Here is a 16,562-nt window from a genome sequence, read left to right as displayed (position 1 = left end):
AAGTAGATATGTGCAAGGTGTAGGAATCCCACTAAGGTCAAGATAGTCATCTCTGCATGGAAGGTGAGACAGAGCATCCCAGAGGAGAGACATACAAGTGAAGCAGGTCTTTAGCATGATGGAAGCCCCATCCTGACCCTTCACGGAAAAATTTCTCCATTCTCTTCAGAGTTTATTCTGGAGGATACAAATCTACAGGGAGTACCAAAGCATTTCTGATATATATAGGAATGTATGTAGTGTCACTAGATGATAAACTGCCACTCTGGGATTGTGGAGGAGTTTAAGTCACATTAGATTTTTTTAAATTATTTATTTATTTATTTATTTATTTATTTTATTTAAAAGAGAGAATGCATGAGCGCCAGTGGTGGGGGAGGGGCAGAGGGAGAGAGAGACAGAAAGAATCGTTTTTTTAACGTTTATTTTTTAGAGAGAGTGAGAGAGAGAACATGCACAAGCAGGGGAGGGGCAGAGAGAGAGAGGGAGACAAAGAATTCATAGTAAGCTCCAGGCTCTGAGCTGTCAGTGCAGAGCTCAACACAGGGCTCAGATTCACAAATCATGAGATCATGACCTAAGCCGAAGTCAGATGCTTATCCCACTGCACCACCCAGGTGTCCTGAGTGAGAGTCTTAAACAGGCTCCATGCTCAGTGTGGGTCTCGATCCCACAATGCTGGGATCATGACAGCAATGGACAGATCATCTAAGAAGAAAATCAACATAGAAACAACGGCTTTGAATGACGCACTGGGCCGGATGGACTTGACAGATATATTCAGAAAATTTCATCCTAAAGCAGTGGAATACCATTCTTCTCGAGTGCACATGCAACATTCTCCAGAATAGATCATATCTGGGGACACAAATCAGCCCTCAACAAGTACAAAAAGATCGAGATCTTACCACGCATATTTTCAGACCACAACACTATGAAACGAAATCAACCACAAGAAAAATTTGGAAAGACAACAAATAGTTGGAGATTAAAGAACATCCTACTACAGAATGAATGGGTTAACCAAGAAGTTAAAGAGGAAATTAAAAAGTCCATGGAAGCCAATGAAAATGATAACACCACAGTCCAAAACCTCTGGGATGCAACAAAGACGGTCATAAGAGAGAGGTATATAGCAACCCAGGCCTTCCTAAAGAAGGAAAAAAGGTCTCAGATACACAACCTAACTTTACACCCTAAAGAGCTGGAAAAAGAACTGCAAATAAAACCCCAAACCAACAGAAGATGGGAAACAATAAAGATTAGAGCAGAAATCAATGCTATCGAAACCAAACAAAAACAAAAAATCAGTAGAACAGAGCAATGAAACCAGGAGCTGGTTCTTTGAAAGAATTAACAAAATTGATAAACCCCTAGCCAGTCTGATCAAAAAGAAAAAGGAAAGGACCCAAATAAATAAAATCAAAAATGAAAGAGAAGAGGTCACAGCCAACTGCAGAAACACAAACAATAATAAGAGAGTATTATGAGAAATTATATGCCAATAATTTGGGCAATCTGGAAGAAATGGACAGATCCCTAGAAACATACAAACTACCAAAACTGAAACAGGAAGAAATAGAAAATTTGTACAGACCCAAAACCAGTAAAGAAATTGAATTAGTAATCAAAAATCTTCCTAAAAACAAGAGCCCAGGGCTGGATGGCTTTCCAGGGGAATTCTTCCAAACATTTAAAGAAGAGTTAATACCTATTCTTTTGAAACTATTCCAAAAAATAGAAATGAAAGGAAAACTTCCAAACTCATTCTATGAGGCCAGCATTACCTTGATTCTAAAACCAGACAAAGACCCCAGTAAAAAGGAGAACTATAGACCAATTTCCCTGATGAACATGGATGCAAAAATTCTCAACAACATACTAGTCAACCGGATCCAACAATACATTGAAAGAATTATTCACCATTATAAAGTGGGATTTATACCTGGGATGCAGGGCTGGTTCAATATCTATAAATCAATCAATGTGATACATCACATTAATAAAGAAAGGACAAGAACCAGATGATCCTTTCAATAGATGCAGAGAGAACATTTGACAAAATACAGCATCCTTTCTTGATAAAAACCTCAAGAAAGTGGGGATAGAAGGTTCATACCTCAAGATCATAAAGGTTATATACGAAAGACCCACCACTAATATCATCCTCCATGGGGAAAAACTGAGAGCTTTCCCCCTAATGTCAGGAACATAACAGAGATGTTCACCCTTGCCACTGTTATTCAACATAGTGTTGGAAGTCCTAACTTCAGCAATCAGATAATACAAAGAAATAAAAGGCATCCAAATCAGCAAGGAGAAAGTCAAACTTTCCCTCTTCACAGATGACATGATACTCTATATAGAAAACCCAAAACATTCCACCAAAGAACTGCTAGATAAAACTGCCAATCCATGAATTCAGCAAAGTGGCAGGATATAAAATGAATGCACAGAGATTGGTTGCATTTCTATACACCAATAATGAAGCAGCAGAAAGAGAAATCAAGTAATCGATCCCATTTACAATTGTACCAAAAACCATAAAATACCTAGGAATAAATCTAACCAAAGAGGTGAAAAACTATACACTGAAAACTATACACTATAGAAACCTTATGAAAGAAATTGAAGAAGACACACAAAAAAATGGAAAATTATTTCATGCTCATGGATTGGAAGAACAAATATTGTTAAAATGTCGATACTACCCAAAGCAATCTACACCTTCAATGCAATCCTTATCACAATAACACCAGCATTCTTCACAGAGCTAGAACAAACAATCCTAAAATTTGTATGGAACCAGAAAAGACCCTGAATAGCCAAAGCAATCCTGAAAAAGAAAACCAGAGCTGGAAGTATCACAATCCCAGACTTCAAGCTATATTACAAAGTTGGAATCATCAAGATATTGTATGGTACTGACAGAAAAACAGACACCTTGGTCAATGGAACAGAATAGAGAACCCAGAAATGGATTTACAAACATATGGCCAACTAATCTTTGACAAAGCAGGAAAGAATATCCAATGGAATAAAGACAGTCTCCTCAGCAAATAGTGTTGGGAAAACTGGACAGCGACATGCAGGAGAATGAACCTAGACCATTTTCTTACATCATACACAAAAATAAACTCAAAATAGATGAAAGACCTAAATGTAAGACAGGAAGCCATCAAAATCCTTGAAGAGAAAGCAGGCAAAAACCTCTTTGACCTCAGCTGCAGCAACTTCTTATTCAACATGTCTCTGGAGACAGGAAACAAAAGCAAAATGAAGTATTGGGACCTCATCAAAATAAAAAGCTTCTGCACAGCAAAGGAAACAATCAGCGAAACTAAAAGGCAAACAATGGAACGGGAGAAGATATTTGCAAATGACATATGGATAAAGGGTTAGTATCCAAAATCCATAAAAAAACTTATCAAGGGGCGCCTGGATGGCTCGGTCGGTTAAGCGTCCGACTTCGGCTCAGGTCATGATCTCACGGTCCGTGAGTTCGAGCCCCGCGTCGGGCTCTGTGCTGACAGCTCAGAGCCTGGAGCCTGTTTCATATTCTGTGTCTCCCTCTCTCTCTGCTCCTCCCCTGTTCATGCTCTGTCTCTCTCTGTCTCAAAAATAAATAAATGTTAAAAAAAAAAATTAAAAAAAAAAAGACTTATCAAACTCAACACCCAAAAAACAAATAATCCAGTGAAGAAATGGGCAAAAGACATGGGCAGACACTTTTCCAAAGAAGACATCCAGATGGCCAACTGACACATGAAAAAATGCTCAACATCACTCATCATCAGGGAAATACAAATCAAAACCACAATAAGATACCACCTCACACCAGTCAGAATGGCTAAAATTAACAACTCAGGCAATGACAGATGTTGACAAGGATGCAGAGAAAGAGGAACCTTTCTGCACTGCTGGTAGAAATGCAAACTGGGGCAGCCACTCTGGAAAACAGTATGGAGGTTCCTCAAAAAATTAAAAATAGAACCACCCTATAACTCAGCAATTGCACTACTAGGTATTTATCCAAAGGATACAGGTGTGCTGTTTCAAAGGGACACATGCACCCCAATGTTTATAGCAGCTAATGGACAATAGCCAAAGTATGGAAAGAGCCCAAATGTCCATTGATGGATGAATGGATAAAGAAGATGTGGTATATATATACAATGGGGTATTAGTCAGCAATCAAAAAGAATGAAATCTTGCCATTTGCAACTACATGGATGGAAATGGAGACTATTATGCTAAGTGAAATTAGTCAGAGAAAGACAAATATCATATGACTTCACTCATATGAGGACTTTAAGAGACAAAACAGATGAACATAAGGGAAGAGAAACAAAAATAATATAAACACAGGGAGGGGGACCAAACATAAGAGACTCATAAATATGGAGAACAAACTGAGGGTTACTGGAGGGGGTGTGGAGGGGGGATGGGCTAAATGGGTAAGGTACGCTAAGGAATCTACTCCTGAAATCATTGTTGCACTATATGCTAACTAATTTGGATGTAAATTTTTAAAAAATAAAATTAAAAAAAATAAATAAATAAAACTAAGGCCATTAAAAGTAAAAAATAAAAATAAAAAAAAATCGGTCAAAGGGATGAAAAGTGCAGCATAGGGAATGTAATCAGCACTATTGTAATCACTTTGTATGGTGACAGAGGGTGACTACATTTATATTATCATGGTAAAAAATTATAAACTTTATTTTGTAATGTATATAATTGCAGAATCACTATATTGTATAGCTGAAACTAATATTATATTGTATGTCAGTTGTACTTCAGTAACAAACAATAATAAATATATACATACATACTTTTACATGGATTTTTTTAAACCCACAACATGAGCATCAAGGTTCATTTTTTTCTAATACAAATATCCAGCTGTATTCCGGCACCATTTATTGAAAAGACCAACCTTTCCCCACTATCATAAATCAAGTGACCCTGGGGCGCCAGGGTGGCTCAGTGGGTTAAGCCTCCAACTCTTGATTTTGGCTCAGGTCATGATCTCCTGGTTCATGAGCTCAAGCCCTGTGTCAGTAACAGCACTGACAGTGCAGAACAGCCTGCTGGAGGTTCTCTCTTTCCCTCTCTCTCTGCCCCCACTCTCGCATGCTCTCTTTCTCTCTCTAAATAAATAGATAAACTTTAAAAATAAATAAAAATTAAAAAATAAATCAAGTGGCCCTATCTGTGTGGTCTATTTCTGGACACTCTATTCTGTTCCATTGACGTATTTGTCTATCTGTGTTCCAGTACCACACATACTAACTACTGTAGCTCTGTAATTTCTCCCAGCATTGTTTTGTAGTTTTCAGGATAGAGGTCTTCAGTATCTCTCATTAGGTTTATTCTTAGGTATTTAATGTATTTTGATGCTACTTTAGATACCGTCGTGGTTGTATTTTATTTTCCAATTGTTCCTGCAATCATTTTTGTATCCTGTTTTCCCATTTTGCTTCCCACTAATTTCACTTTCTTATCTGAAGCTCACAGCCCATGTGCAGAACAGGTGCACTTGGGCCTAATGGATGATCCAGTCCAGGAAAAGGGAATAGGTTTTATTTCATTTGCAAATGGAACAGTTAGGCATGGCTCCCTAGAGTGATGGGTTAAGGAGGCTTCTGAAACCACATCTGTATCTCGGTATTTTTAGAATCTTTTAGAGTTATAGTTTAACAGTATTTTAAAGTCTTAAAAATACAGAAATAATGATAGGTATCATTTCTACCAAAGGGAAATAAGAGTCACCCCCTTGCAATGGCGAATGCACAGAAGTTTTTTCCATGCTAAATCATTTGCACTTTTCCCTGGTTTCTGTCTTGACTGGCTGCAGAGCACACAACAACAGAGGCTGGGGGACACTGGGAACTTTTTTCTGCTCCTATTGCTCTGCACACTTGTGATAACTGAAGCTGTTACACAGACTATACCAAAGGTATTTGCCCAGTACCTAGCAGAAAAATGTCTCGAGAACAACGTCAAGGGAAGTGGGGCTTTAGCGTCGAACCTGCCGCTGTATGTTGTCCAGCCCATGACTTATCTGGCTGCGTATCATATCCACAACCTATTTCTTTAGTCACTGTAGTCTTCTCTATGTGATACATCAGTTTTGCTCTGCTTCCATGGTCACACAGCTATTGCTCTAAAACCTCTCCATTTCTGCCCTTGTACCTGTGTTCATCACATGGTCATTATGTTTTTCTGGGCCTCCCTTGTCTCTCTGTGTCATGTCCTGCTTCCTCTGATGCTCCCAGTCCCTTCTCTCAATCTCTGTCTCTCTCTCTAGATATTTTTCACAGTGATAAATATTTGTTTATACAAGCGAGAAACATATATGTATGTGTATATAATATATATATATATATTCACAAGTGATTAAAAGTAAACATGAAATAACATAGAATAAAGGAATCTAAAACAGCATTAAATACAGGGAAAAATTTATTAAGTTAAAATCACAAAAGGATAGAAAGATGAATAGTGCATTTAAATGTTACATCATTTTTCTAAATATTACTTTCTCTCACTCACCCCTTCCCTGAAGATGTCCAAAGAGAGTGACACTATTTTCAGCGCTCAGACACCTGAAAGCCCACTTCCATGACTCTGGTGACAGCGAGGCCAGACATAGACCAAGCACAAAGGGCCCCCTCCCTACCACTTGCCCTGCAAGGCACAGTCTCCAGGCTCAGAGTCCCGCCTTCACTCTGCTGGGCCGCACACTCAGGAGTTCTTTCAGATATGAAATCCTAAGGCAGGTTCCCCCTTCTTTCCACAGTGATCTCAACTGGGGAATCTCCCTCAACAGATTCCTACACCGAAGCTGTTTTACCTATACATCCAAAACGTGTATCCTCAGGCACCCAGGTCCTTGCCTCCTGAAACTTTCCTCCCCTCAGCTTTGAAATGTCCAGGCCCGAGTGCCTTGTGCCACTTCAGCAACAGCAGCACCTTCCCCCTGCCCTGTTTCAGTGACTTCCTTTCCTGAAGCAGTGTCATGTGCCCATGTTTCACTTCTCTCTTCCCTTAGAGTCACTTGAGGTCAAGTCAGAAATATAACTTCCGCATTTGGACCTGCGCGAACACAGTGGAAAAACTCTTCAAGCAAAATCTCAACAAAGAGGCTATTTAATAGTGGTTCTCTCTATGAAGAAAAAACAAACAAACATGAGAATCATAATTTTAGGACAAAGATCAAACTAGGGCAAGCATTTATAATAAATAATGACATATTAATTCCTTAATATAAATATTTCTCACAAATCAAGGAAAATAGAGTACCCTAATATAAAAGCGGGCAAAAGGTATAAACAGATTATTTCATCAAAGAAGAAATGCAAATGGTTCATTGAAAATTTTCATGTTCAAATTTTGATAAAAATATGAAACTTAAAACTTTGGGATACAGATTCTTACCTGTCAAATTGCCAAAGATTTTTTAAAATGCATAATAATCTATACTAGTGAGGCTATAATGAGATAGTCACATAGAGAGAGTGAAAATTGATACAGATGTTTTGGAAGCAATGTGTCAGTGTGTGTGAAAAGCCTTTAAAATGTTCATTCTTTTATGCCTTTTGACCTAAGGAATCTGACCTGAAGAAATACATAACATTTGGGCAAGGATTTATATATACAGATGTTCATCACAGTGTTATATTAAAATTGTAAGTGATGTAAACATTTAACAGTAAGAGAATAATTAAACAAAATAAGATCTATTCATTTGATAAAATACTATGAAGGGTGGTGCCTGGGTGGTTCTGTCGTTTGAGCATCCGACTCTCGATGTCAGCTCAGGGGATGATCTCATGGTTCGTGAGTTTGAGCCCTGCGTTGAGTTCCATGCCGAGTGTGGAGCCTGCTTGAGATTCTCTCTCTCTCACTCTCTCTGGCTGCCCCTCACCCTTGCCCATGTGCTCATTCTCCAAAATAAAAAAATATATATTACGAAGGTATTAAATTTTTCAAATCCATTGAGTGAGATGGAGATATTATAAATTGCATCTCGGTGTTGCTTTAATTTTCATATCTTGAAACTGGACAGTATAATTTTCATTACCCATTGGGGCACCTGGGTGACTCAGTCGGTTGAGCATCCAGCTCTTGATTACGGCTCTGCTCATGATCTCACAGTTCATGAGTTCAAGCCAGCATCAGGCTTCACACTGACGGTGCAGAGCCTGCTTGGGATTCTCTCTCTCTCAGCCCCTCCCCCACTCACATGCTTGCTCTCTTTCTCTCTCTCTCTCTCAAAAATAAAAACAAAAATAATTTTTTTCATTAACCATTTACATTTTTTTTTCAGTTTTACTGAGTTCTTTTTGTTTCTTTTTAATTTTTTTTAATGTTTATTTATCTCTGAGGGAGAAAGAGACAGAATGTAAGCAAGAGAGGAGCAGAGAGAGAAGGAGACACAGAATCTAAAGCAGGCTCCGGGCTCTGAGCTGTCAGCACAGAGACCAACACTGGTTTCGCACTTACAAACTGTTAGATCATGACCTGAGCTGAAGCCAGATGCTCAACTGACTGAGCCTCTCAGGCACCCCTGTTGAGTTGTATTTGACATATAGCACCATATTAGTTTAAGGTGTATAACATCAGGATATGGTTTATGTATATATTGCAAAATGTTTACCACAATAATTTTAGCTAACGCCCATCACTTCACATACTTAGTGTGTGTGTGTGTGTGTGTGTGTGTGTGTGTGTGTGTGTGTGTGGTGAGAACTTCTAAGATTGACTCTCTTAGCAACTTTAAAATATACAATATAGTGTTGTAAACTATAGTCAGACCATGCTGAATATTACATCCCCAGGACTTATTCATCTTATAACGGTACATTTGTACCTTTGATCCCCTACACTCATTCCCCCACCCTGACCCCTGCCTCTGGCCACCACATATCTGTTTCCTGTTTCTATGAGTTCATGTTTTTAGATTCTACATATAAGTGAGATTGTATAGTATTTGTCTTTCTCTGTCTGACTTATTTTCATTTATACTTCTTTTTTATAGCTTTCTCTTTTTCTCTAATTCTCTATGTTAAGAATTTCAAAGTGTTTAAAATTCTTTTTTTAAAAGACTCTTCACTGAGATGGAGATTCGAAAAGTAGGTGATCCTAAATTCTGCAGAGGCCAGGGAGTTATACCCATCCTCGTGACATCTCTTCCCCTTTCACTTCTAACATCCTATGATTACCTGGTGACGCACAAACTTGAAACCCTCAGAGTAGGTGTATTCACAGATCCACATCACTAATTTCCATGCTCGTGTTGAGGCTGTTGCTACTGCACTGAGGGAGGAGGGTTGGGGGCAGAGTTTAGCAGAACTCCCTAAGCACCTGCAAGCTTTGTTTTGCCCCGATTCCTCTTACTGCTTTTAGCAACCATCTCAGTACATTCTCAGCTCTCACAATGAGGGATGAAGAGCAAAAGGGAAATGAAGAGTGTTGTCACTAAAACAGGCAAGCTGGACTGGGCCCTTGCTACTCAAAAGGTGGCCCAGGGACAACTGTCACCTGAGAGCATGTTAGAAATGCAGACTCATGGACCCTTGGTACCTAAAACCTCCTAAGTCAGGATCTGAATTCTATAATACTAAATAACAGGGGTGCCTGGGTAACTCTCTCAGTTGAGCACCTGACTCTTGATTTTGGCTCAGGTCATGTTCCCAGGGTTGTGGGATTGAGCCCCACATTGAGCTCCATGCAGAGCGTGGAACCTGCTTGAGATTCTCTCTCTCTCTCTGCCCCTCTACCACTCATGTACGTGTGCACGCACATGCTCTCTCTCAATACTGAATAGCATATAGCAAAAATGTATTGTTCTATGTATTTAATAAAGGCTTTTGCTTCCCATTCTTAATTTTTAAAACTTAGTTTATTTCTTTAAAATTTTCTCTTTTAAAATGAACTGATTCTTTTTTTTCTTTCCAGTGAGAATTTGAAAGATAATTGGTTAAGGTCCTCAAAAATGACACATCAGAGAAGTATCCTTGACTTCTGTGGCTGTGATGGTAATACCAGTGTGTCATTCTTAACAGGCTGTTGAAGAAAACACAAATAGGTCTTCTAGCGCCCCAAAACACGGAGGATGGATCCTGGACAACTGCCCTATTATAAAAGAACTGTGGATAGTCTTAGTCGAGAAAGGAATTATACCTGATTTAGTAATCTGCTTATCAGATACAGGAAACAATGGTTGGTATACATTCATCATGTAAATTTGAAAGTGAAGTTTTTCTTGATGATAATATGTTTAGTTACAATACAAAATGGAAAACTCTCCACTCTCCCTAGGTACATATTCCACCCCAACAATCCCTTCATGACTTAGAGGTACACAAAATGAGACATCCATTCACCAAGTAGATGGCCAGGGATAGCGTGCTGGACCCCTGGATGTTCCATCAGGCCCGAACAATTATTCTTTGGTGCTCAGTTTAACACCCCATTCCCAGTCAGCACTATAATTTCTAAATGAGAAATATATGAGGCTGAGAGTAGAGACTATATACCTGTTCTTATTCACCTCAGATGGGAAATATTAAGTATGTAAAGATAGAAGAACTCAATTTTAACTATTCCATCCCTTTGGACAAAGCTATAATAATCAAAGCAGTATGGTACTGGTATAAAAACTGACCCCTAGAATAAAGAGCCCAGAAATACACCCCTACACATATGGTTAACTAATTTTTGACATGGGGGCTAAGAATATTCTGTCATCTTGCCTTTTAAGGAAATATATTTGAAAAGAGTTTCAAGGGGGGGAAGTATATTATCTCTTTTCATGTTTTAATTATTTTTAACATGCCAATATATATCTCTTAGAAAGGATTTGAGATGGTCTCAGGATTTTAAAGAACCTGGGCTCTACTTAGATAAATGCTTAAAGGAAAATGTATTTGGATTTAGGCAGAAATAATTTTTCATTGTTAATTTCCAAAATATATCTCACTGTATTTTATAGAGCTTCAAAATTAATGTTATTCTCTTTATATTTCAGGAAAATATTTACTGAATAGACTGTATTTAGAGAATAAACCTGAAATTGACTCTAAGATTTTGGAAAGATTATTAGATGAACTACAAAAGAAAAAAAAAGAGGAAGAAGAAGCAAGGTAAAATCTGCCTGGCTTAATAAAACAAGTTAATGAATCTTTTATGTCTATTTACAAGCTACATTTATGAAATATCTTTAATAACAAAACAGTGGCCCACTAAGTAGATCCAATTCTTAAAAAACAAAACAAAACAAAAAAACAGTAGTTTTAAAAATACTTTCAGGGGCGCCTGGGTGGCTCAGTCGGTTGGGCGTCCGACTTCAGCTCAGGTCACGATCTCGCGGTCCGTGAGTTCGAGCCCCGCGTCGGGCTCTGGGCTGATGGCTCAGAGCCTGGAGCCTGTTTCCGATTCTGTGTCTCCCTCTCTCTCTGCCCCTCCCCCGTTCATGCTCTGTCTCTCTCTGTCCCCAAAATAAATAAACGTTAAAAAAAAAAATACTTTCAGATTCTCTAAAGTACCGAGTTGGGCATGTTTTCTCAGCCCAAAATCGAACTTAGTCTAGATCAGATGTTGACTCTCAAAAGACACTGTAACAAAACTGAGCACAAGCAAGACTTTTTTTTACCATATTTGTCTGTGACTTAAATAATTTCGCTGACTAGTATCCACAAATTGAAGAATAACATGATAAAAAGTAAATGAAAGTACACTTGTGTGAAATAACTAAAATCTGAACCCTGACTATGTTCTACATAAGGAGAAAACAAGACTAATTATTTATAGTTGGCAGGCTCAACATCAAAGTTTATTTTCCAGTCTGGGTGCAATGAAGAGCTTTTACAAATGTGAGCACCTATCTATTTGTCCATGGCAGGGTCAAGAACTAAACTTGAATAAACTATCAGGTTCTTCAGACTGGAGAATAAAATATGAAAAGAAGCAGTGACTTAATTTGCTAATTGTTCTTTCTTGCTGAAACGTGCTTTAGATTGTAATTCATCCACTGGGATTCCTGCTTCTCAAAGTGATAATGTAAGAATTAAATTTCTTCATGCTAATCCACCAAAGTTCCTGCCGTTAAGGACAACACCTATAGACAGGACTTTCTCGAATGCTATTTCCTTTTCCCCTCAGATATCAGCAGTTAGAGCTGGGATTTAGGAGCCTCTTTGAACTCTAGAAATTACGAAGCTGGGAGGCACATAATGAGGGGCAGGGGAGGCAGATAACTGATAAGTGTATGTCAGAGGGATTTTTTTTTCAGTGTTTACTCTTCATCTAAGTTAGCCATTCCTTTAAGAACTCAATACCAAAATATATGCAGTATAATTTAGTTAGGTCATTTAATAAAAGTGTTTGATATATTGAGTACAAGATATTGATTCAGACAATAATTACAAATGTATTACATTTGCTTTCAACTTTTATAAATTTTCTTATAAATGGAGCTACCATCTGCTAAGGTTTAAGGGATTACCTAATTTTTTCCCAGTGTATGAGAAAAGGAAATATTTGAGAACAGATGAAGATATTAACACAAGAGTAAAACAAAGTTCATGTGGGTTTTAGACTGAAGGTCTGCAACATTTTAAGGAGATAATTTAGAATACATACTACATATACATGTATCTTTTTTTTGAGAGAGAGAGAGTGAGAGAGAGGGAGGGAGAGAGTGCATGCATAGCAGGGGGAACAGAGGGAGGAGAGAGAGAATCCCAAGCAGGCTCCACTCTGTCAGTATAGAGCTCAACGCAGGGCTTGATCCCACAACCTTGAGATTATGCCTGAGCCAAAACCAGGAGTCGGGACACTTGACTGACTAAGCCACCCAGGCGCCCCACATGCATCATTTTTTTAAAAAAGGAAAAGAGAACTCCACTTTCTCCCTACTCTACCTTCATTTCCCTTTTATCCTATGGAACTCTGTGAGCTGTCTCTATAATCAATTGTTACCTCTTTTGATTCCAAATTGTCACATCTTTGTAAACTTCTTTTTTTTTTAATTTTTTTTTTAACGTTTATTTAATTTTGAGACAGAGAGAGACACAGCATGAACGGGGGAGGGGGAGAGAGAGAGGGAGACACAGAATCGGAAGCAGGCTCTAGGCTCCGAGCCATCAGCCCAGAGCCCGACGCGGGGCTCAAACTCACAGACCGCGAGATCGTGACCTGAGCTGAAGTCGGGCGCTTAACCGACTGAGCCACCCAGGCGCCCCACATTTTTGTAAACTTCTTACAGGCAAAGATTTGCCCAGCTTTTATAGCAGCAGTTTACAGATGTGCCAGTCAAGTCCAAGATAATTTCTGTCCTTCCATTTTGTCTTTGACTCATTTATCCAAGTGGTTTTGTAGAAGTGACTAACAACGGACAGCAAAATTCTTCCTCATTCTTGTCAAGTCTTAGATTCTTAGCAGTGGCTTACTATATTTAGGCTGTGGACAAGGAAAGGTTCACAAAAGAGCCCTGCCTGAAATAAACAGGATGACTGCTGATGGGCACGCAGTCAAATGGAGAAGGGGTGAAGAAAGAATATCCAGGAGTCTCAGAGGTCCTTCCTCTGGTCATGAACAAAGAGAACTCGAATTACACCACGACTGCAGGCGAGATTGCAGGATTTAGAATACCTAAATGAGAGAACATTCCCTAGTAACAAGAAATACATCTGTTGGCAAAAGAAGTATAGCAATGTCTTTTGAAAAGAATAGAAATAATTAGATTTTCACAAGATGGAGAAAAGGATGCAAAGAACACTGAATATGGAGAAGGACAGATTTACAGAACAGTCAGAAAAACTGCCCCAGCGTGGGCAACCAGTATGAATAGGCTCTACTTAATTCATCCCCTGTTGGTGAATACTTGATACAATTTTTTGGTTTTTTTTTTTAAATGCAATCGACATTCTTATTCATGTGTCTTTGTGCAGTAGTATGTCAATTCTCGAGAGTTAATTCCTAGATATAGAATTTTAGGCCAAAGGTATACAAATTTTAATTTTAACAAGTATTGCTTTACTTCATCACTTTACTAGCTTTCCTTATACCTGTCTTCATCATGAAGGCAGGCTTAGTGCTTCAACCCTAGTGAAAAACAGATTCCCTCCAGATATTTATATTTTTATATTCCAAGTCTCCACATTTCATTATTACTGTGTTGAATGGAAATGAGATAATTTTTCTGATTACAAAGATAATTATCTATTTATTCAATATAGAAAAATTTTATTTTATTTTATTTTATCATCATTTTTTAAATGTTTATTCACCTTAGAGAGAGAAGAGAGAGACAGCACACAAGCAGGGGAGGGGTAGAAAGAGAGGGGGAGACACAGAATCGGAAGCAGGCTCCAGGCTCTGAGCTGTCAGCACAGAGCCCGACACGGCCCTCAAACTTACGAACCGTGAGATCATGACCTGAGCCGAAGTCAGACACTTAACTGACTGAGCCACCCAGGCGCCCCTAGAAAATTTTTAAATGCAAAAAGTGGTAAGTAAAAGAAAAAATTCTCATAATGCCAGCATCCAGAGATAATTACTGTGAACAGTTTGACTAGTTTTCTTCTAATCTTTTGATCATGATTTATATAAATTTTAAGTACAAAATTAAAATTAGATTATACGTAGTTTTATATTATGCTTTTTTTGTCACTTAACATTATTTTGTGAACATTTTCCACTTAATCTGAAGGGAAAATGGTACAACTTCTCCCATTTACCTTTTCAAATTGGAGTGAGACAATCCTTTATTAATTTTGACAAATTTCCCAATTAACAGCCAAAGTTTTTAATTTTTTTAATTTATTTATTTTTTTAAACGTTTTTTATTTATTTTTGAGACAGGGAGAGACAGAGCATGAACAGGGGAGGGTCAGAGAGAGGGAGACACAGAATCTGAAACAGGCTCCAGGCTCTGAGCTGTCAGCACAGAGCCCAACGCGGGGCTCGAACTCACGGAGTGCGAGATCATGACCTGAGCCGAAGTCGGCTGCTTAACCGACTGAGCCACCCAGGCGCCCCCAGCCAAAGTTTTTTAAAGTGTAACATTGCAACTTTGCTTACCAAAAAAAAGAAAAAAACTGGGAAAACAAAAACCTGGAAAATTAACTGACTTCAATATCAGGAAAGTAAACATTTACAGTGTAAAGTTAAAAAGTATAATGAACATTATACACAACTTTATTTTTTACCATCATAAGCCTCAATACTGTAACATTGTGAGATGTCTGAATTTCCAAAGATGATTAAATTTTGGACATTTTCGTTTCAGAAAAGCCACTGAAGAGGCATTGAGAATACAAGAAAACCAAAGCCTGTTGGAAGCTATGAATGAGAAAGCAAAAGGCAAACACAGATTTATATCACTAATAATGTGTCATTTAATTTTGTATTGTTACTGCAGGAAACTGCAGTATTTCAAGTGAATTACAGACAAGGTGACCATATATCCCTGTTTGCCCATGAGAGTCTAGGTTTATGCCTGTGGTATTGAAATATTTATTTGATCCACTTTCATTCTCAGTGTTCCAATTTAGATAATAAATTATATGGTCACTAGAGTAATGGAGTCATAGGAAAAGAGCTCCCACACAGATACCTACGTGTGCACCCTCTACATGGATCATATGCAGCATGTCGTAAAACAGTTGCCCTCGTCATGTACGACACATGGCTGCTGGAATTCTGGTAGAAGGATTCCTGGGGAAGTTGAGAAAACAGCCAATCTCCTGCTATACCTATTTTCTTTGAACTTAAACTTCTATCTCCATTATAGAAGAATTTACTCCAAAAGTTTCTTTTACGACTGAAGCTCTTAGCCTAGGGTTCATGGATAAAATTCAGAGGCCTGTGAGCTTGAATGGGAAAGTAACTACAACTTTATTTTCCCTAACCTTTATCTGAAATTTAATATTTCCTTCAACTGGTAATTAATATAGGCAACAAACCATAATAGTATCAGTAGTATTGATACTACAAGATATCAATAGTATCTTGACTTTGTCACCAATAGAAACAAAAATACTTTCATGTCACATTATGGTTTTATATATCCTGGTTATGCTTAGCACTATTTCAAAATGATGGTAGTTATTAAACCAATTGCTACCTGTTGTTATTTAATGCATTAGTAAAGTTCACAAATTTCCTACAGCACAGAATTTATTTTGATATCTTCATACCTACATTTCAATATAATTGGATTCTTACGAATTTTATTTTATGGGTTTGAAAGCATTATTCTAAGGAGGGCCCATAAGTTTCATCAGACTGCCAGAAGGGTCCATGATTCAAAAGAGTAAAAAGTGTCTATTTCAGTTTTCCTTTGCTGGCGACAAGCCACCCCAAAACTTTAAAAGAGCTACATTTGTATTCCGTACACGTTTCTGTGGGTCAGGACTTAACTCAGGGTTAATCTCTCCCTGCTCCCTGGGAAGCTCATTCAGGCTTTGAGTGGCCACCCCAGAAGTCAGTCCTCCAGCCCCAGACAGGTTTTCAGAGACTGCAGCCTTGACCAACATCTTCATTTGACT

The 16,562-nt window shown here is 38.2% G+C and overlaps 1 protein-coding gene across 4 annotated transcripts in view; it reads left to right on the top strand.

The window, feature by feature from the left end:
* Positions 1–16,562, top strand: part of AK9 (adenylate kinase 9) — a 141,439-nt gene that overhangs the window by 51,063 nt on the left and 73,814 nt on the right. For all 4 annotated transcript variants that reach the window (XM_042986929.1, XM_007078737.3, XM_042986928.1 and 1 more), the window contains exons 17-19: positions 10,074–10,230; positions 11,039–11,153; positions 15,302–15,375. In XM_042986929.1, coding sequence (XP_042842863.1) covers positions 10,074–10,230; positions 11,039–11,153; positions 15,302–15,375 — 346 coding nt within the window. The remainder of the gene's footprint in view (positions 1–10,073; positions 10,231–11,038; positions 11,154–15,301; positions 15,376–16,562) is intronic.

This window comes from Panthera tigris, chromosome B2 (assembly GCF_018350195.1).
Source record: "Panthera tigris isolate Pti1 chromosome B2, P.tigris_Pti1_mat1.1, whole genome shotgun sequence".
In the NCBI taxonomy this organism is placed as follows: Eukaryota; Metazoa; Chordata; class Mammalia; order Carnivora; family Felidae; genus Panthera; species Panthera tigris.
The sequence above is the reverse complement of the archived record's forward strand: the minus strand, read 5'-3'. Positions and strand labels throughout refer to the sequence as shown.